General features: G+C 44.4%; 1 protein-coding gene across 1 annotated transcript in view; it reads left to right on the top strand.

Moving 5' to 3' along the window:
• LOC121585829 (sodium-dependent neutral amino acid transporter B(0)AT1-like) overlaps positions 1-23,230 on the top strand; it is a 50,308-nt gene extending 27,078 nt beyond the window's left edge. The window contains exons 6-13 of the mRNA XM_045226456.1: positions 6,981-7,091; positions 8,212-8,324; positions 8,555-8,683; positions 9,014-9,170; positions 10,479-10,683; positions 10,887-11,046; positions 11,894-12,056; positions 22,985-23,230. Of these exons, the coding sequence (XP_045082391.1) occupies positions 6,981-7,091; positions 8,212-8,324; positions 8,555-8,683; positions 9,014-9,170; positions 10,479-10,683; positions 10,887-11,046; positions 11,894-12,056; positions 22,985-23,191 (1,245 nt within the window). The 3' untranslated portion in view covers positions 23,192-23,230. The remainder of the gene's footprint in view (positions 1-6,980; positions 7,092-8,211; positions 8,325-8,554; positions 8,684-9,013; positions 9,171-10,478; positions 10,684-10,886; positions 11,047-11,893; positions 12,057-22,984) is intronic.
• The last annotated feature ends 288 nt before the right edge of the window (positions 23,231-23,518 follow it).

The raw sequence follows: 23,518 nt of genomic DNA, 5'->3' as shown, positions 1-23,518 counted from the left end.
CTGAGCAGCTGGAGAGGAGAGTATTACAGTAGTCTAGATTATATTAGAGTCTGAGCAGCTGGACAGGAGAGTATTACAGTAGTCTAGATTATATTAGAGTCTGAGCAGCTGGACAGGAGAGTATTACAGTAGTCTAGATTATATTAGAGTCTGAGCAGCTGGAGAGGAGAGTTTTACAGTAGTCTAGATTATATTAGAGTCTGAGCAGCTGGAGAGGAGAGTATTACAGTAGTCTAGATTATATTAGAGTCTGAGCAGCTGGAGAGGAGAGTTTTACAGTAGTCTAGATTATATTAGAGTCTGAGCAGCTGGAGAGGAGAGTTTTACAGTAGTCTAGATTATATTAGAGTCTGAGCAGCTGGACAGGAGAGTATTACAGTAGTCTAGATTATATTAGAGTCTGAGCAGCTGGACAGGAGAGTATTACAGTAGTCTAGATTATATTAGAGTCTGAGCAGCTGGAGAGGAGAGTATTACAGTAGTCTAGATTATATTAGAGTCTGAGCAGCTGGACAGGAGAGTATTACAGTAGTCTAGATTATATTAGAGTCTGAGCAGCTGGAGAGGAGAGTTTTACAGTAGTCTAGATTATATTAGAGTCTGAGCAGCTGGACAGGAGAGTATTACAGTAGTCTAGATTATATTAGAGTCTGAGCAGCTGGAGAGGAGAGTATTACAGTAGTCTAGATTATATTAGAGTCTGAGCAGCTGGAGAGGAGAGTTTTACAGTAGTCTAGATTATATTAGAGTCTGAGCAGCTGGACAGGAGAGTATTACAGTAGTCTAGATTATATTAGAGTCTGAGCAGCTGGACAGGAGAGTATTACAGTAGTCTAGATTATATTAGAGTCTGAGCAGCTGGAGAGGAGCGTTTTACAGTAGTCTAGATTATATTAGAGTCTGAGCAGCTGGAGAGGAGAGTATTACAGTAGTCTAGATTATATTAGAGTCTGAGCAGCTGGACAGGAGAGTATTACAGTAGTCTAGATTATATTAGAGTCTGAGCAGCTGGAGAGGAGAGTATTACAGTAGTCTAGATTATATTAGAGTCTGAGCAGCTGGACAGGAGAGTATTACAGTAGTCTAGATTATATTAGAGTCTGAGCAGCTGGAGAGGAGAGTTTTACAGTAGTCTAGATTATATTAGAGTCTGAGCAGCTGGACAGGAGAGTATTACAGTAGTCTAGATTATATTAGAGTCTGAGCAGCTGGACATTAGAGTATTACAGTAGTCTAGATTATATTAGAGTCTGAGCAGCTGGAGAGGAGAGTATTACAGTAGTCTAGATTATATTAGAGTCTGAGCAGCTGGAGAGGAGAGTATTACAGTAGTCTAGATTATATTAGAGTCTGAGCAGCTGGAGAGGAGAGTATTACAGTAGTCTAGATTATATTAGAGTCTGAGCAGCTGGAGAGGAGAGTATTACAGTAGTCTAGATTATATTAGAGTCTGAGCAGCTGGACAGGAGAGTATTACAGTAGTCTAGATTATATTAGAGTCTGAGCAGCTGGAGAGGAGAGTATTACAGTAGTCTAGATTATATTAGAGTCTGAGCAGCTGGAGAGGATAGTATTACAGTAGTCTAGATTATATTAGAGTCTGATCAGCTGGAGAGGAGAGTATTACAGTAGTCTAGATTATATTAGAGTCTGAGCAGCTGGAGAGGAGAGTTTTACAGTAGTCTAGATTATATTAGAGTCTGAGCAGCTGGAGAGGAGAGTTTTACAGTAGTCTAGATTATATTAGAGTCTGAGCAGCTGGAGAGGAGAGTTTTACAGTAGTCTAGATTATATTAGAGTCTGAGCAGCTGGAGAGGAGAGTATTACAGTAGTCTAGATTATATTAGAGTCTGAGCAGCTGGACAGGAGAGTTTTACAGTAGTCTAGATTATATTAGAGTCTGAGCAGCTGGACATTAGAGTATTACAGTAGTCTAGATTATATTAGAGTCTGAGCAGCTGGACATTAGAGTATTACAGTAGTCTAGATTATATTAGAGTCTGAGCAGCTGGAGAGGAGAGTTTTACAGTAGTCTAGATTATATTAGAGTCTGAGCAGCTGGACAGGAGAGTATTACAGTAGTCTAGATTATATTAGAGTCTGAGCAGCTGGAGAGGAGAGTTTTACAGTAGTCTAGATTATATTAGAGTCTGAGCAGCTGGAGAGGAGAGTATTACAGTAGTCTAGATTATATTAGAGTCTGAGCAGCTGGACAGGAGAGTATTACAGTAGTCTAGATTATATTAGAGTCTGAGCAGCTGGAGAGGAGAGTATTACAGTAGTCTAGATTATATTAGAGTCTGAGCAGCTGGACAGGAGAGTTTTACAGTAGTCTAGATTATATTAGAGTCTGAGCAGCTGGACAGGAGAGTTTTACAGTAGTCTAGATTATATTAGAGTCTGAGCAGCTGGAGAGGAGAGTATTACAGTAGTCTAGATTATATTAGAGTCTGAGCAGCTGGAGAGGAGAGTATTACAGTAGTCTAGATTATATTAGAGTCTGAGCAGCTGGAGAGGAGAGTTTTACAGTAGTCTAGATTATATTAGAGTCTGAGCAGCTGGAGAGGAGAGTTTTACAGTAGTCTAGATTATATTAGAGTCTGAGCAGCTGGACAGGAGAGTATTACAGTAGTCTAGATTATATTAGAGTCTGAGCAGCTGGAGAGGAGAGTATTACAGTAGTCTAGATTATATTAGAGTCTGAGCAGCTGGAGAGGAGAGTATTACAGTAGTCTAGATTATATTAGAGTCTGAGCAGCTGGAGAGGAGAGTATTTACAGTAGTCTAGATTATATTAGAGTCTGAGCAGCTGGAGAGGAGAGTATTACAGTAGTCTAGATTATATTAGAGTCTGAGCAGCTGGAGAGGAGAGTATTACAGTAGTCTAGATTATATTAGAGTCTGAGCAGCTGGAGAGGAGAGTTTTACAGTAGTCTAGATTATATTAGAGTCTGAGCAGCTGGACAGGAGAGTATTACAGTAGTCTAGATTATATTAGAGTCTGAGCAGCTGGACAGGAGAGTATTACAGTAGTCTAGATTATATTAGAGTCTGAGCAGCTGGAGAGGAGAGTTTTACAGTAGTCTAGATTATATTAGAGTCTGAGCAGCTGGAGAGGAGAGTATTACAGTAGTCTAGATTATATTAGAGTCTGAGCAGCTGGACAGGAGAGTATTACAGTAGTCTAGATTATATTAGAGTCTGAGCAGCTGGAGAGGAGAGTATTACAGTAGTCTAGATTATATTAGAGTCTGAGCAGCTGGACAGGAGAGTATTACAGTAGTCTAGATTATATTAGAGTCTGAGCAGCTGGACAGGAGAGTATTACAGTAGTCTAGATTATATTAGAGTCTGAGCAGCTGGACAGGAGAGTATTACAGTAGTCTAGATTATATTAGAGTCTGAGCAGCTGGAGAGGAGAGTATTACAGTAGTCTAGATTATATTAGAGTCTGAGCAGCTGGACAGGAGAGTATTACAGTAGTCTAGATTATATTAGAGTCTGAGCAGCTGGAGAGGAGAGTATTACAGTAGTCTAGATTATATTAGAGTCTGAGCAGCTGGACAGGAGAGTATTACAGTAGTCTAGATTATATTAGAGTCTGAGCAGCTGGAGAGGAGAGTATTACAGTAGTCTAGATTATATTAGAGTCTGAGCAGCTGGACAGGAGAGTATTACAGTAGTCTAGATTATATTAGAGTCTGAGCAGCTGGAGAGGAGAGTATTACAGTAGTCTAGATTATATTAGAGTCTGAGCAGCTGGACAGGATAGTATTACAGTAGTCTAGATTATATTAGAGTCTGAGCAGCTGGAGAGGAGAGTATTACAGTAGTCTAGATTATATTAGAGTCTGAGCAGCTGGAGAGGAGAGTTTTACAGTAGTCTAGATTATATTAGAGTCTGAGCAGCTGGAGAGGAGAGTATTACAGTAGTCTAGATTATATTAGAGTCTGAGCAGCTGGACAGGAGAGTATTACAGTAGTCTAGATTATATTAGAGTCTGAGCAGCTGGACAGGAGAGTATTACAGTAGTCTAGATTATATTAGAGTCTGAGCAGCTGGAGAGGAGAGTATTACAGTAGTCTAGATTATATTAGAGTCTGAGCAGCTGGACAGGAGAGTATTACAGTAGTCTAGATTATATTAGAGTCTGAGCAGCTGGACAGGAGAGTATTACAGTAGTCTAGATTATATTAGAGTCTGAGCAGCTGGAGAGTAGAGTTTTACAGTAGTCTAGATTATATTAGAGTCTGAGCAGCTGGAGAGGAGAGTTTTACAGTAGTCTAGATTATATTAGAGTCTGAGCAGCTGGAGAGGAGAGTATTACAGTAGTCTAGATTATATTAGAGTCTGAGCAGCTGGACAGGAGAGTTTTACAGTAGTCTAGATTATATTAGAGTCTGAGCAGCTGGACAGGAGAGTATTACAGTAGTCTAGATTATATTAGAGTCTGAGCAGCTGGAGAGGAGAGTTTTACAGTAGTCTAGATTATATTAGAGTCTGAGCAGCTGGACAGGAGAGTTTTACAGTAGTCTAGATTATATTAGAGTCTGAGCAGCTGGACAGGAGAGTATTACAGTAGTCTAGATTATATTAGAGTCTGAGCAGCTGGAGAGGAGAGTATTACAGTAGTCTAGATTATATTAGAGTCTGAGCAGCTGGAGAGGAGAGTATTACAGTAGTCTAGATTATATTAGAGTCTGAGCAGCTGGACAGGAGAGTATTACAGTAGTCTAGATTATATTAGAGTCTGAGCAGCTGGACAGGAGAGTATTACAGTAGTCTAGATTATATTAGAGTCTGAGCAGCTGGACAGGAGAGTATTACAGTAGTCTAGATTATATTAGAGTCTGAGCAGCTGGAGAGGAGAGTATTACAGTAGTCTAGATTATATTAGAGTCTGAGCAGCTGGACAGGAGAGTATTACAGTAGTCTAGATTATATTAGAGTCTGAGCAGCTGGACAGGAGAGTATTACAGTAGTCTAGATTATATTAGAGTCTGAGCAGCTGGACAGGAGAGTTTTACAGTAGTCTAGATTATATTAGAGTCTGAGCAGCTGGACAGGAGAGTATTACAGTAGTCTAGATTATATTAGAGTCTGAGCAGCTGGACAGGAGAGTATTACAGTAGTCTAGATTATATTAGAGTCTGAGCAGCTGGAGAGGAGAGTATTACAGTAGTCTAGATTATATTAGAGTCTGAGCAGCTGGACAGGAGAGTATTACAGTAGTCTAGATTATATTAGAGTCTGAGCAGCTGGAGAGGAGAGTATTACAGTAGTCTAGATTATATTAGAGTCTGAGCAGCTGGAGAGGAGAGTATTACAGTAGTCTAGATTATATTAGAGTCTGAGCAGCTGGACAGGAGAGTTTTACAGTAGTCTAGATTATATTAGAGTCTGAGCAGCTGGAGAGGAGAGTATTACAGTAGTCTAGATTATATTAGAGTCTGAGCAGCTGGACAGGAGAGTATTACAGTAGTCTAGATTATATTAGAGTCTGAGCAGCTGGAGAGGAGAGTTTTACAGTAGTCTAGATTATATTAGAGTCTGAGCAGCTGGAGAGGAGAGTATTACAGTAGTCTAGATTATATTAGAGTCTGAGCAGCTGGAGAGGAGAGTTTTACAGTAGTCTAGATTATATTAGAGTCTGAGCAGCTGGAGAGGAGAGTATTTACAGTAGTCTAGATTATATTAGAGTCTGAGCAGCTGGAGAGGAGAGTATTACAGTAGTCTAGATTATATTAGAGTCTGAGCAGCTGGAGAGAGAGTTTTACAGTAGTCTAGATTATATTAGAGTCTGAGCAGCTGGAGAGGAGAGTATTACAGTAGTCTAGATTATATTAGAGTCTGAGCAGCTGGAGAGGAGAGTTTTACAGTAGTCTAGATTATATTAGAGTCTGAGCAGCTGGAGAGGAGAGTATTACAGTAGTCTAGATTATATTAGAGTCTGAGCAGCTGGACAGGAGAGTATTACAGTAGTCTAGATTATATTAGAGTCTGAGCAGCTGGAGAGGAGAGTTTTACAGTAGTCTAGATTATATTAGAGTCTGAGCAGCTGGACAGGAGAGTTTTACAGTAGTCTAGATTATATTAGAGTCTGAGCAGCTGGACATTAGAGTATTACAGTAGTCTAGATTATATTAGAGTCTGAGCAGCTGGACATTAGAGTATTACAGTAGTCTAGATTATATTAGAGTCTGAGCAGCTGGAGAGGAGAGTTTTACAGTAGTCTAGATTATATTAGAGTCTGAGCAGCTGGAGAGGAGAGTATTACAGTAGTCTAGATTATATTAGAGTCTGAGCAGCTGGAGAGGAGAGTATTACAGTAGTCTAGATTATATTAGAGTCTGAGCAGCTGGAGAGGAGAGTATTACAGTAGTCTAGATTATATTAGAGTCTGAGCAGCTGGACAGGAGAGTTTTACAGTAGTCTAGATTATATTAGAGTCTGAGCAGCTGGACAGGAGAGTTTTACAGTAGTCTAGATTATATTAGAGTCTGAGCAGCTGGAGAGGAGAGTATTACAGTAGTCTAGATTATATTAGAGTCTGAGCAGCTGGAGAGGAGAGTATTACAGTAGTCTAGATTATATTAGAGTCTGAGCAGCTGGAGAGGAGAGTTTTACAGTAGTCTAGATTATATTAGAGTCTGATCAGCTGGAGAGGAGAGTTTTACAGTAGTCTAGATTATATTAGAGTCTGAGCAGCTGGACAGGAGAGTATTACAGTAGTCTAGATTATATTAGAGTCTGAGCAGCTGGAGAGGAGAGTTTTACAGTAGTCTAGACTAGATGAAACAAATGCATGGACCAGTTTTTCGGCATCTGGCTGAGAGATGAAGTGTGGAAGATGACGTGTCTACTTCTGGAAATATAGTATTTTTGTTTATTTCAATGGATAGAGATGTAGTGCATAGTTCACCTTCTCCAGTGGACGATCATCCGTTACAAGGTGGTTCTGCCCTCTCTGTCTTCACAGGCTGTGTACATAACATCCACTCTGCCCTACGTGGTACTCACCATCTTCCTGATCAGAGGGCTGACTCTCAAAGGTTCTCTGGATGGAATAAAGTTCCTCTTCACACCTGATGTAAGTATTTCTTCTCAAAGTGATAGTTCACCCCAAAATCAAAATTTCTCAGATGTTTTCATGCCTGAGATCCCTTTGTTGTGTGCAACACCATGAACCAACAACACCATGGACCAACAACACAATGGACCAACAACACCATGGACAAACAACAACACCATGGACAAACAACAACACCATGGACAAAAAACAACACCATGGACAAACAACACCACTCTTACCAAGAGGGTGCAACAGCGTCTCTACTTCCTAAGGCGGCTGAGGAAATTCAGCATGCCGCCCAGCGTCCTCTCCAAATACTACCGCTGCACCATCGAGAGCGTCCTGACCTGGTACGGGAATTGCTTCCGTCCACGACTGCAAGGCCTTGAGCGGGTGGTGAAGATGGCCCAGTACACCATCCATCCAGGAAACGGTGCAGAGGAGGTTCCTCAGCATCAAGGACCCCCACACACCCCAGACACGAGCTGTTCGCTCCCTTACCGTCGAGCAGACTGTATAGGAGCATGAGGTCTGATACCAACAGGCTCAGAGACAGTTTCTATCTACAAGGCATCAGACTGCTGAACACTTGAACTGGACTGACCACCTGCTCTGATTCTCCGCACCTTAGCACACACGCACGCACGCACGCACGCACGCACGCACGCACGCACGCACGCACGCACGCACGCACGCACACACACACACACACACACACACACACACACACACACACACACACACACACACACACACACACACACACACACACACACACACACACACACACACACACACACACACACATCCCAACTGCTGCTACCAGACTCTTATTATACTGTTCAGTTATACACTGCCCCCCCCATCCCCCCCTTCCCAAAGACACGTGTAAATATTGGACCATAAAATGTGCCTTCCTGTATTATACTGATGCTAAAATGTTTATTCTGTTTTACTGATCCATTTACTTTATGTTCCTATTCTTATATTTTATTATTTCTTATTGTTGTTGCATTGTTGAGAAGGAACCTGCAAGTAAGCATTTAGTTTAGACGGTGTCTACCATGCGTATCCCCTTGACATATGACTAATAAAACTTGAAACTTGAAAGTATACATTGATGATTGTCTTCTCATAGTTGAATGAGTTGATGAACCCGTCCACCTGGCTGGATGCAGGTGCCCAGGTGTTCTACTCTTTCTCCTTGGCCTTTGGAGGTCTCATCTCCTTCTCCAGCTATAACTCAGTGCAGTAAGTGACTCCTTATTACAGCATTTATCGACGGCTTCGTCCCAAATGGGACACTATTCCCTACCACATAGTGCACTACTTTTGAGGGCCCTATGAGCCCTGGTCAACAGTAGTTCAGTATGTAGTAGGGAAATAGGTTGCTATTTGGGACTCAATCCAACATGTGGACATCACAAGGTAGACAAATCTATCTTGACTCTTCGATGGACTCCACTCTTCTGTTTCTCCAGCAACAACTGTGAGCAGGACGCCGTCATTATCGCCATCATCAACGGCTTCACGTCGGTCTACGCTGCTACCGTCATCTACTCCATCATCGGCTTCAGGGCCACAGAGAGGTTCGACGACTGTCTGGGAGGGTACGTGTTTTCAGTCTGGTTACGTCGGGCTCTGAGCCTGCTTTTTAGGCCAGGACCGGGTTTAATCTGTGTCTGGGAAACCGGCACTTAATGGACAGACAGAACTGTCTCAAAACAACGATCATTTCGTTATTCTGTTTTGCTTGTCTTGATATTCCACACTGTACTTTGCTAGCAAATATCATTGGGGTTATGGGTATCATTGGGGTTATGGGTTCTGTTGTTTGTGTATTTTTAAGATTCTTGGGCAAATGGTTAAACACGAAAACAGTTCGTACTCGACCTACCTCAAATCTCAACCTTACAGGCTCTGTGTGTTGTCCCATCCAGAAACATCTTGTCCCTGCTGAACGCTTTCAGCCTTCCTGAGGGCAACATCACAGAAGGCAACTATGCAGAATCCCTACAGAATCTAAACGGCACCTTCCCAGAGATCATCCAGGGTCTGAACCTCAAGACCTGCGACTTGCAAACTTTCCTCAGTCAGGTATTGAAATGGCAAATTTTCCTCAGTCAGGTATTGAAATGGCTAACTTTCCCCAGTCAGGTATTGAAATGGGAAACTTTCCCCAGTCAGGTATTGAAATGGGAAACTTTCCTCAGTCAGGTATTGAAATGGGAAACTTTCCTCAGTCAGGTATTGAAATGGGAAACTTTCCTCAGTCAGGTATTGAAATGGGAAACTTTCCCCAGTCAGGTATTGAAATGGGAAACTTTCCCCAGTCAGGTATTGAAATGAGAGACTTTCCTCAGTCAGGTATTGAAATGGGAAACTTTCCCCAGTCAGGTATTGAAATGGGAAACTTTCCCCAGTCAGGTATTGAAATGGGAAACTTTCCTCAGTCAGGTATTGAAATGGGAAACTTTCCTCAGTCAGGTATTGAAATGGGAAACTTTCCCCAGTCAGGTATTGAAATGGGAAACTTTCCTCAGTCAGGTATTGAAATGGGAAACTTTCCTCAGTCAGGTATTGAAATGGGAAACTTTCCTCAGTCAGGTATTGAAATGGGAAACTTTCCTCAGTCAGGTATTGAAATGGGAAACTTTCCTCAGTCAGGTATTGAAATGGGAAACTTTCCCCAGTCAGGTATTGAAATGGGAAACTTTCCCCAGTCAGGTATTGAAATGAGAGACTTTCCTCAGTCAGGTATTGAAATGGGAAACTTTCCCCAGTCAGGTATTGAAATGGGAAACTTTCCCCAGTCAGGTATTGAAATGGGAAACTTTCCTCAGTCAGGTATTGAAATGGGAAACTTTCCTCAGTCAGGTATTGAAATGGGAAACTTTCCTCAGTCAGGTATTGAAATGGGAAACTTTCCCCAGTCAGGTATTGAAATGGGAAACTTTCCCCAGTCAGGTATTGAAATGGGAAACTTTCCCCAGTAGGTATTGAAATGGGAAACTTTCCCCAGTCAGGTATTGAAATGGGAAACTTTCCCCAGTCAGGTATTGAAATGGGAAACTTTCCCCAGTCAGGTATTGAAATGGGAAACTTTCCCCAGTCAGGTATTGAAATGGGAAACTTTCCCCAGTCAGGTATTGAAATGGGAAACTTTCCCCAGTCAGGTATTGAAATGGGAAACTTTCCCCAGTCAGGTATTGAAATGGGAAACTTTCCTCAGTGATGTACGGTCACCAGATATCAAAAGCCTTTCGCCCTTTCCAATTGGCGCCATGTTGGTCATGGAACATTTGGTGCCAACATGGAGAATAGTTTACCAAACTCTTTACTGTTTATCTATGGATCTGGTTTTAGTCATGTCTGACCTGATGGTGAGTCATTGTCTTTCAATAGGGTGTGGAGGGAACTGGTCTGGCCTTCATCGTGTTCACAGAGGCCATCACCAAGATGCCGGTCTCTCCTCTCTGGTCCATCCTGTTCTTCGTCATGCTCTTCTGTCTGGGACTGTCCACCATGTTTGGCAGCATAGAGGGGGTCGTGGTGCCCCTTCAGGATCTCAACATCTTCCCTAAAAGGTGGCCTAAGGAGGCGATCACTGGTAAATACCTCGGCTTGAAATCAATTGAGACCAGTATCATAGGACGCATTGTGCAGGGATCTCCAACTCCTCTCTCGGAGAGCTTAGTGCTGGGATGGAACAAATGCCTGCACGTCCTGTAGCTCTCCAGGACTAGAGATGAAGACCACTGATCAAATGTGCCTTGAAGAAATAACTTAGCATTTATGTGTCTTCTGTTTCAGGTATTGTCTGTCTGGTGTCATTCATTGTTGCCCTGATATTTGCTCAGAGTTCTGGTAACTACTGGCTGGCCTTGTTTGACAGCTTTACCGGCTCCATCCCTCTCCTAGTCATCGCCTTCTGTGAGATGGTGTCTGTTGTTTACATCTACGGGATAGACAGGTGAGTCCAGAGCCAGAACACCATTAAATAAAATAGAACTGAATGGAATAGAAATACCTGTCAATGCTATGTGGTCTACATCTATGGCATAGACAGGTGAGTGTTCGCCTCCTCTTCCTCCCCGATCCACCCCAACTGTTTGAGGCATTGGCTGCCAAAGAAATCACTCCAAGTAGCTGTGAATTGTGGCAAAAGCTAACTAAGCTAATGCATGTTCATCTTAATGATGCCAAAGTTGGTAGCCTCATGAACTCAGCCGGATCTTGCAAAGATCACGTTTTGTTTCACAGAGGGGTCAAATACTTATTTCCCTCATTAAAATGCAAATCAATTTATAACATTCTTGACATGCGTTTTTCTGGATTTTTTTGTTGTTATTCTGTCTCTCACTGTTCAAATAAACCTACCATTAAAATTATAGACTGATCATTTCTTTGTCAGTGGGCAAATGTACAAAATCAGCAGGGGATCAAATACTTTTTTCCCTCACTGTATGTGAAGTGAAACAAAATGTGAGCTTCCAAGATCAGGCTGATTTAACGAGGCTACAAAGTTGGCATGTAATGTAGTATTCAAAGGTTAATGCTGCACCTAACAAAGGTGAATGTAACGCTTGTATTTGTGATGAGCGTCAAACAGTGATCAGTTCAAGATAGGTCTGATGCGTATGTCTCTCCTGGTCACCCATTATCTCCAGCCTCTCCAACATGTGTGTGTATCAGAGGGGTTAGGAGACAAATGTCTTCTTCTTCTTCTTCTTCTTCTTCTTCTTCTTCTTCTTCTTCTTCTTCTTCTTCTTCTTCTTCTTCTTCTTCTTCTTCTTCTTCTTCTTCTTCTTCTTCTACAGGTTTAACAAGGACATAGAGTTCATGATCGGTCACAGGCCCAACATCTTCTGGCAGGTGACCTGGAGGTTCATCAGCCCTTTAATCGTCTTAGTCATCTTCATCTTCTACTTCATTACCAAAGTCAGCTCCAACGTCACCTACATCGCCTGGAATCCAAGCTCGGTATGTTCCTCTACATGTTCCTCTTCTACATGTTCCTCCTCTACATGTTCCTCTTCTACATGTTCCTCCTCTCCACGTTCCTCCTCTACACGTTCCTCCTCTACATGTTCCTCCTCTACATGTTCCTCCTCTACACGTTCCTCCTCTACATGTTCCTCCTCTCCACGTTCCTCCTCTACATGTTCCTCCTCTACATGTTCCTCCTCTCCACGTTCCTCCTCTACATGTTCCTCCTCTACATGTTCCTCCTCTACATGTTCCTCCTCTACATGTTCCTCCTCTACATGTTCCTCCTCTACAGGTTCCTTCTACATGTTCCTCCTCTACATGTTCCTCCTCTACATGTTCCTCCTCTACATGTTCCTCCTCTACATGTTCCTCCTCTACATGTTCCTCCTCTCCACGTTCCTCCTCTACATGTTCCTCTACATGTTCCTCCTCTACATGTTCCTCCTCTACATGTTCCTCCTCTACATGTTCCTCCTCTACATGTTCCTCTTCTACATGTTCCTCTTCTACATGTTCCTCCTTTACATGTTCCTCCTCTACATGTTCCTCCTCTCCACGTTCCCCCTCTACATGTTCCTCCTCTACATGTTCCTCCTCTACATGTTCCTCCTCTACATGCTCCTCCTCTCCACGTTCCTCCTCTACATGTTCCTCTTCTACATGTTCCTCTTCTACATGTTCCTTCTACATGTTCCTCCTCTACATGTTCCTCCTTTACATGTTCCTCCTCTACATGTTCCTCCTCTCCACGTTCCTCCTCTACATGTTCCTCCTCTACATGTTCCTCCTCTACATGTTCCTCCTCTCCACGTTCCTCCTCTACATGTTCCTCCTCTACATGTTCCTCCTCTACATGTTCCTCCTCTACATGTTCCTCCTTTACATGTTCCTCCTCTCCACGTTCCTCCTCTACATGTTCCTCCTCTACATGTTCCTCCTCTACATGTTCCTCCTCTACATGTTCCTCCTCTCCACGTTCCTCCTCTACATGTTCCTCCTCTACATGTTCCTCCTCTACATGTTCCTCCTCTACATGTTCCTCCTCTCCATGTTCCTCCTCTACATGTTCCTCCTCTACATGTTCCTCCTCTACATGTTCCTCCTCTACATGTTCCTCCTCTACATGTTCCTCCTCTACATGTTCCTTCTACATGTTCCTCCTCTACATGTTCCTCCTCTCCATGTTCCTCCTCTACATGTTCCTCCTCTACATGTTCCTCCTCTACATGTTCCTCCTCTACATGTTCCTCCTCTCCACGTTCCTCCTCTACATGTTCCTCCTCTACATGTTCCTCCTCTACATGTTCCTCCTCTACATGTTCCTTCTACATGTTCCTCCTCTACATGTTCCTCCTCTACATGTTCCTTCTACATGTTCCTCTTCTACATGTTCCTCCTCTACATGTTCCTCTTCTACATGTTCCTCCTCTACATGTTCCTCCTCTACATGTTCCTCCTTTACATGTTCCTCCTCTACATGTTCCTCCTTCTACATGTTCCTCCTCTACATGTTCCTTCTACATGTTCTTCCTCTACATGTTCCTCCTCTACATGTTCCTCCTCTACATGTTCCTCCTCTACATGTTCCTCTTCTACATGTTCCTCCTCTACATGTTCCTCCTCTACATGTTCCTTCTACATGTTCCTCCTACATGTTCCTTCTACATGTTCCTCCTCTACATGTTCCTCCTCTACATGTTCCTTCTACATGTTCCTCCTACATGTTCCTCTTCTACATGTTCCTCCTCTACATGTTCCTCCTCTACATGTTCCTTCTACATGTTCCTCCTACATGTTCCTTCTACATGTTCCTCCTCTACATGTTCCTCATCTACATGTTCCTCCTCTACATGTTCCTCCTCTACATGTTCCTCTTCTACATGTTCCTCTTCTACATGTTCCTTCTACATGTTCCTCCTCTACATGTTCCTCTTCTACATGTTCCTCCTCTCCACGTTCCTCCTCTCCACGTTCCTCCTCTCCACGTTCCTCCTCTACATGTTCCTCCTCTACATGTTCCTCCTCTACATGTTCCTCCTCTCCACGTTCCTCCTCTACATGTTCCTCCTCTACATGTTCCTCCTCTCCAAGTTCCTCTTCTACATGTTCCTCCTCTATATGTTCCTCTTCTACATGTTCCTCCTCTACATGTTCCTCCTCTACATGTTCCTCCTTTACATGTTCCTCCTCTACATGTTCCTCCTTCTACATGTTCCTCCTCTACATGTTCCTTCTACATGTTCCTCCTCTACATGTTCCTCCTCTACATGTTCCTCCTCTACATGTTCCTCCTCTACATGTTCCTCTTCTACATGTTCCTCCTCTACATGTTCCTCCTCTACATGTTCCTCCTCTACATGTTCCTCCTCTACATGTTCCTCCTCTACATGTTCCTCTTCTACATGTTCCTTCTACATGTTCCTCCTCTACATGTTCCTCCTCTACATGTTCCTCTTCTACATGTTCCTCCTCTACATGTTCCTCCTCTACATGTTCCTCCTCTACATGTTCCTCCTCTACATGTTCCTCCTCTACATGTTCCTCTTCTACATGTTCCTTCTACATGTTCCTCCTCTACATGTTCCTCCTCTCCACGTTCCTCCTCTCCACGTTCCTCCTCTCGTCTCCTCACGTTCCTCCTCTACATGTTCCTCCTCTACATGTTCCTCCTCTCCACGTTCCTCCTATACATGTTCCTCCTCTACATGTTCCTCCTCTCCAAGTTCCTCTTCTACATGTTCCTCCTCTATATGTTCCTCTTCTACATGTTCCTCCTCTACATGTTCCTCCTCTACATGTTCCTCCTTTACATGTTCCTCCTCTACATGTTCCTCCTTCTACATGTTCCTCCTCTACATGTTCCTTCTACATGTTCCTCCTCTACATGTTCCTCCTCTACATGTTCCTCCTCTACATGTTCCTCTTCTACATGTTCCTCCTCTACATGTTCCTCCTCTACATGTTCCTCCTCTACATGTTCCTCCTCTACATGTTCCTCCTCTACATGTTCCTCTTCTACATGTTCCTTCTACATGTTCCTCCTCTACATGTTCCTCCTCTACATGTTCCTCTTCTACATGTTCCTCCTCTCCACGTTCCTCCTCTCCACGTTCCTCCTCTCCACGTTCCTCCTCTACATGTTCCTCCTCTACATGTTCCTCCTCTACATGTTCCTCCTCTCCACGTTCCTCCTCTACATGTTCCTCCTCTCCACGTTCCTCCTCTCCACGTTCCTCCTCTACATGTTCCTCCTCTACATGTTCCTCCTCTACATGTTCCTCCTCTCCACGTTCCTCCTCTACACGTTCCTCCTCTACATGTTCCTCCTCTACATGTTCCTCCTCTACATGTTCCTCCTCTACATGTTCCTCCTCTCCACGTTCCTCCTCTACATGTTCCTCCTCTACATGTTCCTCCTCTCCACGTTCCTCCTCTACATGTTCCTCCTCTACATGTTCCTCCTCTACATGTTCCTCCTCTACATGTTCCTCCTCTACATGTTCCTCCTCTACAGGTTCCTTCTACATGTTCCTCCTCTACATGTTCCTCCTCTACATGTTCCTCCTCTACATGTTCCTCCTCTACATGTTCCTCCTCTACATGTTCCTCCTCTCCACGTTCCTCCTCTACATGTTCCTCTACATGTTCCTCCTCTACATGTTCCTCCTCTACATGTTCCTGCTCTACATGTTCCTCCTCTACATGTTCCTCTTCTACATGTTCCTCTTCTCCATGTTCCTCCTTTACATGTTCCTCCTCTACATGTTCCTCCTCTCCACGTTCCCCCTCTACATGTTCCTCCTCTACATGTTCCTCCTCTACATGTTCCTCCTCTACATGTTCCTCCTCTCCACGTTCCTCCTCTACATGTTCCTCTTCTACATGTTCCTCTTCTACATGTTCCTTCTACATGTTCCTCCTCTACATGTTCCTCCTTTACATGTTCCTCCTCTACATGTTCCTCCTCTCCACGTTCCTCCTCTACATGTTCCTCCTCTACATGTTCCTCCTCTACATGTTCCTCCTCTCCACGTTCCTCCTCTACATGTTCCTCTTCTACATGTTCCTTCTACATGTTCCTCCTCTACATGTTCCTCCTCTCCACGTTCCTCCTCTCCACGTTCCTCCTCTCCACGTTCCTCCTCTACATGTTCCTCCTCTACATGTTCCTCCTCTACATGTTCCTCCTCTCCACGTTCCTCCTCTACATGTTCCTCCTCTACATGTTCCTCCTCTCCAAGTTCCTCTTCTACATGTTCCTCCTCTACATGTTCCTCTTCTACATGTTCCTCCTCTACATGTTCCTCCTCTACATGTTCCTCCTTTACATGTTCCTCCTCTACATGTTCCTCCTTCTACATGTTCCTCCTCTACATGTTCCTTCTACATGTTCCTCCTCTACATGTTCCTCCTCTACATGTTCCTCCTCTACATGTTCCTCTTCTACATGTTCCTCCTCTACATGTTCCTCCTCTACATGTTCCTCCTCTACATGTTCCTCCTCTACATTGCCTCTTCTACATGTTCCTTCTACATGTTCCTCCTCTACATGTTCCTCCTCTACATGTTCCTCTTCTACATGTTCCTCCTCTCCACGTTCCTCCTCTCCACGTTCCTCCTCTCCACGTTCCTCCTCTACATGTTCCTCCTCTACATGTTCCTCCTCTACATGTTCCTCCTCTCCACGTTCCTCCTCTACATGTTCCTCCTCTCCACGTTCCTCCTCTCCACGTTCCTCCTCTACATGTTCCTCCTCTACATGTTCCTCCTCTACATGTTCCTCCTCTCCACGTTCCTCCTCTACACGTTCCTCCTCTACATGTTCCTCCTCTACATGTTCCTCCTCTACATGTTCCTCCTCTACATGTTCCTCCTCTCCACGTTCCTCCTCTACATGTTCCTCCTCTACATGTTCCTCCTCTCCACGTTCCTCCCTCTACATGTTCCTCCTCTACATGTTCCTCCTCTACATGTTCCTCCTCTACATGTTCCTCCTCTACATGTTCCTCCTCTACAGGTTCCTTCTACATGTTCCTCCTCTACATGTTCCTCCTCTACATGTTCCTCCTCTACATGTTCCTCCTCTACATGTTCCTCCTCTACATGTTCCTCCTCTCCACGTTCCTCCTCTACATGTTCCTCTACATGTTCCTCCTCTACATGTTCCTCCTCTACATGTTCCTGCTCTACATGTTCCTCCTCTACATGTTCCTCTTCTACATGTTCCTCTTCTACATGTTCCTCCTTTACATGTTCCTCCTCTACATGTTCCTCCTCTCCACGTTCCCCCTCTACATGTTCCTCCTCTACATGTTCCTCCTCTACATGTTCCTCCTCTACATGTTCCTCCTCTCCACGTTCCTCCTCTACATGTTCCTCTTCTACATGTTCCTCTTCTACATGTTCCTTCTACATGTTCCTCCTCTACATGTTCCTCCTTTACATGTTCCTCCTCTACATGTTCCTCCTCTCCACGTTCCTCCTCTACATGTTCCTCCTCTACATGTTCCTCCTCTACATGTTCCTCCTCTCCACGTTCCTCCTCTACATGTTCCTCCTCTACATGTTCCTCCCTCTACATGTTCCTCCTCTACATGTTCCTCCTTTACGTTCCTCCTCTCCAAGTTCCTCCTCTACATGTTCCTCCTCTACATGTTCCTCCTCTACATGTTCCTCCTCTACATGTTCCTCCTCTCCACGTTCCTCCTCTACATGTTCCTCCTCTACATGTTCCTCCTCTACATGTTCCTCCTCTACATGTTCCTCCTCTCCATGTTCCTCCTCTACATGTTCCTCCTCTACATGTTCCTCCTCTACATGTTCCTCCTCTACATGTTCCTCCTCTCCATTCCTCCTCTACATGTTCCTCCTCTACATGTTCCTTCACATGTTCCTCCTCTACATGTTCCTCCTCTACATGTTCCTTCTACATGTTCCTCTTCTACATGTTCCTCCTCTACATGTTCCTCTTCTACATGTTCCTCCTCTACATGTTCCTCCTCTACATGTTCCTCCTTTACATGTTCCTCCTCTACATGTTCCTCCTTCTACATGTTCCTCCTCTACATGTTCCTTCTACATGTTCTTCCTCTACATGTTCCTCCTCTACATGTTCCTCCTCTACATGTTCCTCCTCTACATGTTCCTCTTCTACATGTTCCTCCTCTACATGTTCCTCCTCTACATGTTCCTTCTACATGTTCCTCCTACATGTTCCTTCTACATGTTCCTCCTCTACATGTTCCTCCTCTACATGTTCCTTCTACATGTTCCTCCTACATGTTCCTCTTCTACATGTTCCTCCTCTACATGTTCCTCCTCTACATGTTCCTTCTACATGTTCCTCCTACATGTTCCTTCTACATGTTCCTCCTCTACATGTTCCTCTTCTACATGTTCCTCCTCTACATGTTCCTCCTCTACATGTTCCTCCTTTACATGTTCCTCCTCTCCAAGTTCCTCCTCTACATGTTCCTCCTCTACATGTTCCTCCTCTACATGTTCCTCCTCTACATGTTCCTCCTCTCCACGTTCCTCCTCTACATGTTCCTCCTCTACATGTTCCTCCTCTACATGTTCCTCCTCTACATGTTCCTCCTCTCCATGTTCCTCCTCTACATGTTCCTCCTCTACATGTTCCTCCTCTACATGTTCCTCCTCTACATGTTCCTCCTCTCCACGTTCCTCCTCTACATGTTCCTCCTCTACATGTTCCTTCTACATGTTCCTCCTCTACATGTTCCTCCTCTACATGTTCCTTCTACATGTTCCTCTTCTACATGTTCCTCCTCTACATGTTCCTCTTCTACATGTTCCTCCTCTACATGTTCCTCCTCTACATGTTCCTCCTTTACATGTTCCTCCTCTACATGTTCCTCCTTCTACATGTTCCTCCTCTACATGTTCCTTCTACATGTTCTTCCTCTACATGTTCCTCCTCTACATGTTCCTCCTCTACATGTTCCTCCCTCTACATGTTCTCTCTACATGTTCCTCCTCTACATGTTCCTCCTCTACATGTTCCTCCTCTACATGTTCCTCCTCCTACATGTTCCTCCTCTTACATGTTCCTCCTCTACATGTTCTCCTTCTACATGTTCCTCCTACATGTTCCTCTTCTACATGTTCCTCCTCTACATGTTCCTCCTCTACATGTTCCTTCTACATGTTCCTCCTACATGTTCCTTCTACATGTTCCTCCTCTACATGTTCCTCTTCTACATGTTCCTCCTCTATTCCTCCTCTACATGTTCCTCTTCTCTACATGTTCCTCTTTATTCCTCTTCTACATGTTCCTCCTCTCCACGTTCCTCCTCTCCACGTTCCTCCTCTCCACGTTCCTCCTCTACATGTTCCTCCTCTACATGTTCCTCCTCTACATGTTCCTCCTCTACACGTTCCTCCTCCTACATGTTCCTCTCTACATGTTCCTCCTCTCCAAGTTCCTCTTCTACATGTTCCTCCTCTACATGTTCCTCTTCTACATGTTCCTCCTCTACATGTTCCTCCCTCTACATGTTCCTCCTTTACATGTTCCTCCCTCTACATGTTCCTCCTTCTACATGTTCCTCCTCTACATGTTCCTTCTACATGTTCCTCCTCTACATGTTCCTCCTCTACATGTTCCTCCTCTACATGTTCCTCTTCTACATGTTCCTCCTCTACATGTTCCTCCCTCTACATGTTCCTCCTCTACATGTTCCTCCTCTACATGTTGCTCCTCTACATGTTCCTCTTCTACATGTTCCTTCTACATGTTCCTCCTCTACATGTTCCTCCTCTACATGTTCCTCTTCTACATGTTCCTCCTCTCCACGTTCCTCCTCTCCACGTTCCTCCTCTCCACGTTCCTCCTCTACATGTTCCTCCTCTACATGTTCCTCCTCTACATGTTCCTCCTCTCCACGTTCCTCCTCTCCACGTTCCTCCTCTCCACGTTCCTCCTCTACATGTTCCTCCTCTACATGTTCCTCCTCTACATGTTCCTCCTCTCCACGTTCCTCCTCTCCACGTTCCTCCTCTACATGTTCCTCCTCTACATGTTCCTCCTTTACATGTTCCTCCTCTACATGTTCCTCCTCTCCACGTTCCCCCTCTACATGTTCCTCCTCTACATGTTCCTTCTACATGTTCCTCCTCTACATGTTCCTCCTCTACATGTTCCTCCTCTACATGTTCCTCCTCTACATGTTCCTCCTCTACATGTTCCTCTTCTACATGTTCCTCCTCTACATGTTCCTCCTCTACATGTTCCTCCTCTATATGTTCCTCCTCTACATGTTCCTCCTCTCCATGTTCCTCCTCTACATGTTCCTCCTCTCCACGTTCTCCCTCTACATGTTCCTCCTCTACATGTTCCTTCTACATGTTCCTCCTTTACATGTTCCTCCTCTACATGTTCCTCCTCTCCACGTTCCCCCTCTACATGTTCCTCCTCTACATGTTCCTTCTACATGTTCCTCCTTTACATGTTCCTCCTCTCCACGTTCCTCCTCTACATGTTCCTCCTCTACATGTTCCTCCTCTCCACGTTCCTCCTCTACATGTTCCTCCTCTACATGTTCCTCCTCTACATGTTCCTCCTCTACATGTTCCTCCTCTACATGTTCCTCCTCTACATGTTCCTCCTCTACATGTTCCTCCCTCTACATGTTCCTCCTCTCCACGTTCCTCCTCTACATGTTCCTCCTCTCCATGTTCCTCCTCTACATGTTCCTCCTCTACATGTTCCTCCTCTACATGTTCCTCCTCTACATGTTCCTCCTCTACATGTTCCTCCTCTACATGTTCCTTCTACATGTTCCTCCTCTACATGTTCCTCCTCTACATGTTCCTCCTCTACATGTTCCTCTTCTACATGTTCCTCCTCTACATGTTCCTCCTCTACATGTTCCTCCTCTACATGTTCCTCCTCTACATGTTCCTCCTCTACATGTTCCTTCTACATGTTCCTTCTACATGTTCCTCCTCTACATGTTCCTCCTCTACATGTTCCTCTTCTACATGTTCCTCCTCTACATGTTCCTCCTCTCCACGTTCCCCCTCTACATGTTCCTTCTCTACATGTTCCTCCTCTACACGTTCCTCCTCTACATGTTCCTCCTCTACATGTTCTTCTTCTACATGTTCCTCCTCTACATGTTCCTTCTACATGTTCCTCCTCTACATGTTCCTCCTCTACATGTTCCTCCTCTACATGTTCCTCTTCTACATGTTCCTCCTCTACATGTTCCTCCTCTACATGTTCCTCCTCTACATGTTCCTCCTCTACATGTTCCTCCTCTCCACGTTCCTCCTCTACATGTTCCTCCTCTACATGTTCCTCCTCTCCACGTTCCTCCTCTACATGTTCCTCCTCTACATGTTCCTCCTCTCCACGTTCCTCCTCTACATGTTCCTCCTCTACATGTTCCTCCTCTACATGTTCCTCCTCTACATGTTCCTCCTCTACATGTTCCTCCTCTCCACGTTCCTCCTCTACATGTTCCTCCTCTACATGTTCCTCCTCTCCACGTTCCTCCTCTACATGTTCTTCCTCTACATGTTCCTCCTCTACATGTTCCTCCTCTACATGTTCCTCTTCTACATTTTCCTCCTCTACATGTTCCTCCTCTACATGTTCCTTCTACATGTTCCTTCTACATGTTCCTCCTCTACATGTTCCTCCTCTACATGTTCCTCCTCTACATGTTCCTCCTCTACATGTTCCTCCTCTACATGTTCCTCCTCTACATGTTCCTCCTCTACATGTTCCTTCTACATGTTCCTTCTACATGTTCCTCCTCTACATGTTCCTCCTCTACATGTTCCTCCTCTCCACGTTCCTCCTCTACATGTTCCTCCTCTCCACGTTCCTCCTCTACATGTTCCTCCTCTACATGTTCCTTCTACATGTTCCTCCTCTACATGTTCCTCCTCTACATGTTCCTCCTCTACATGTTCTCTTCTACATGTTCCTCCTCTACATGTTCCTCCTCTACATGTTCCTTCTACATGTTCCTTCTACATGTTCCTCCTCTACATGTTCCTCCTCTACATGTTCCTCTTCTACATGTTCCTCCTCTACATGTTCCTCCTCTACATGTTCCTCCTCTACATGTTCCTCCTCTACATGTTCCTCCTCTACATGTTCCTCCTCTCCACGTTCCTCCTCTCCACGTTCCTCCTCTACATGTTCCTCCTCTACATGTTCCTCCTCTCCACGTTCCTCCTCTACATGTTCCTCCTCTACATGTTCCTCTTCTACATGTTCCTCCTCTACATGTTCCTCCTCTACATGTTCCTCCTCTACATGTTCCTCCTCTACATGTTCCTCCTCTCCACGTTCCTCCTCTCCACGTTCCTCCTCTACATGTTCCTCCTCTACATGTTCCTCCTCTCCACGTTCCTCCTCTCCACGTTCCTCCTCTACATGTTCCTCCTCTACATGTTCCTCCTCTCCACGTTCCTCCTCTACATGTTCCTCCTCTCCACGTTCCTCCTCTACATGTTCCTCCTCTACATTCAAATCAGGTGCCGTATTGATCAAGTGTCTCAGAGTAGGAGTGCTGATCCAGGATCAGTTTGACCTTTTAGATCACAATGAATAAGACTACATGGACAGGGAAGACCTGATCCCACATCAGCACTCCTACTCCGAGACACTTAAGAAGATAACCTATTGTGTGACTGAACACTAGGTGCTGCTAGACTATGCCAACAGGAGCCAAGGGGAACTAACTCACTACGCGTCACATATAGTCAACACTTTTTTCTAGATATTAATAAGAACAATTGATGGCATTTAGATAGCATTTATATAGCACCTTTCCAGTTGTCAAAGCACTGAAAGGGGGGAAACTCCCCTCATCCAACACCAATGTGTAGCACGATAGGGTGTCCTTATCAAGGACTTGTTTTCTCATCTCTGTGTTCCGCAGGCTGACTTCCCCACCCTGGAGGTGTTGGAGTATCCCGCTTGGATCTACGCCATCATCTTCATCCTAGCAGGGATCCCCAGTCTGCTGGTGCCAGGCATGGCCACATTCAAACTCATCCAGACACACTGCTGCAAGAAACACGTCTACAGAGCAGAAGTCGACACTGTCTCAGCCAAAGTTCAGATGTATGCTACGAGGATGCTGTAGAATACCAGGCCACCAACATCATATGGGACAATACTACATTGGAGAATACAAATTTGAGTAAACATCAAAAATTATTCATCCCAAAATGTTTGGGGTCAATTCCATTTTTTCATTTCCTTCAATTCAGGAAGTTAACAATAAAACAAATATATAAACTGTTTATAAATGGGCACGTATTAACCTGAATTTAACTAATTGAAATGGGAGTGGCGCAGTGGTCTAAGGCACTGCTAGCTGTGCCACTAGAGATCCTGGTTCGAATCCAGGCTCTGTCGTAGCCGGCCTCGACCGGGAGACCCATGGGGCGGCGCATAATTCGTCCAGGGT

The sequence above is a fragment of the Coregonus clupeaformis genome, chromosome 17 (genome assembly GCF_020615455.1).
Source record: "Coregonus clupeaformis isolate EN_2021a chromosome 17, ASM2061545v1, whole genome shotgun sequence".
In the NCBI taxonomy this organism is placed as follows: Eukaryota; Metazoa; Chordata; class Actinopteri; order Salmoniformes; family Salmonidae; genus Coregonus; species Coregonus clupeaformis.
Note: the sequence above shows the minus strand (reverse complement) of the source record. Positions and strands in the feature narration are given on the sequence as shown.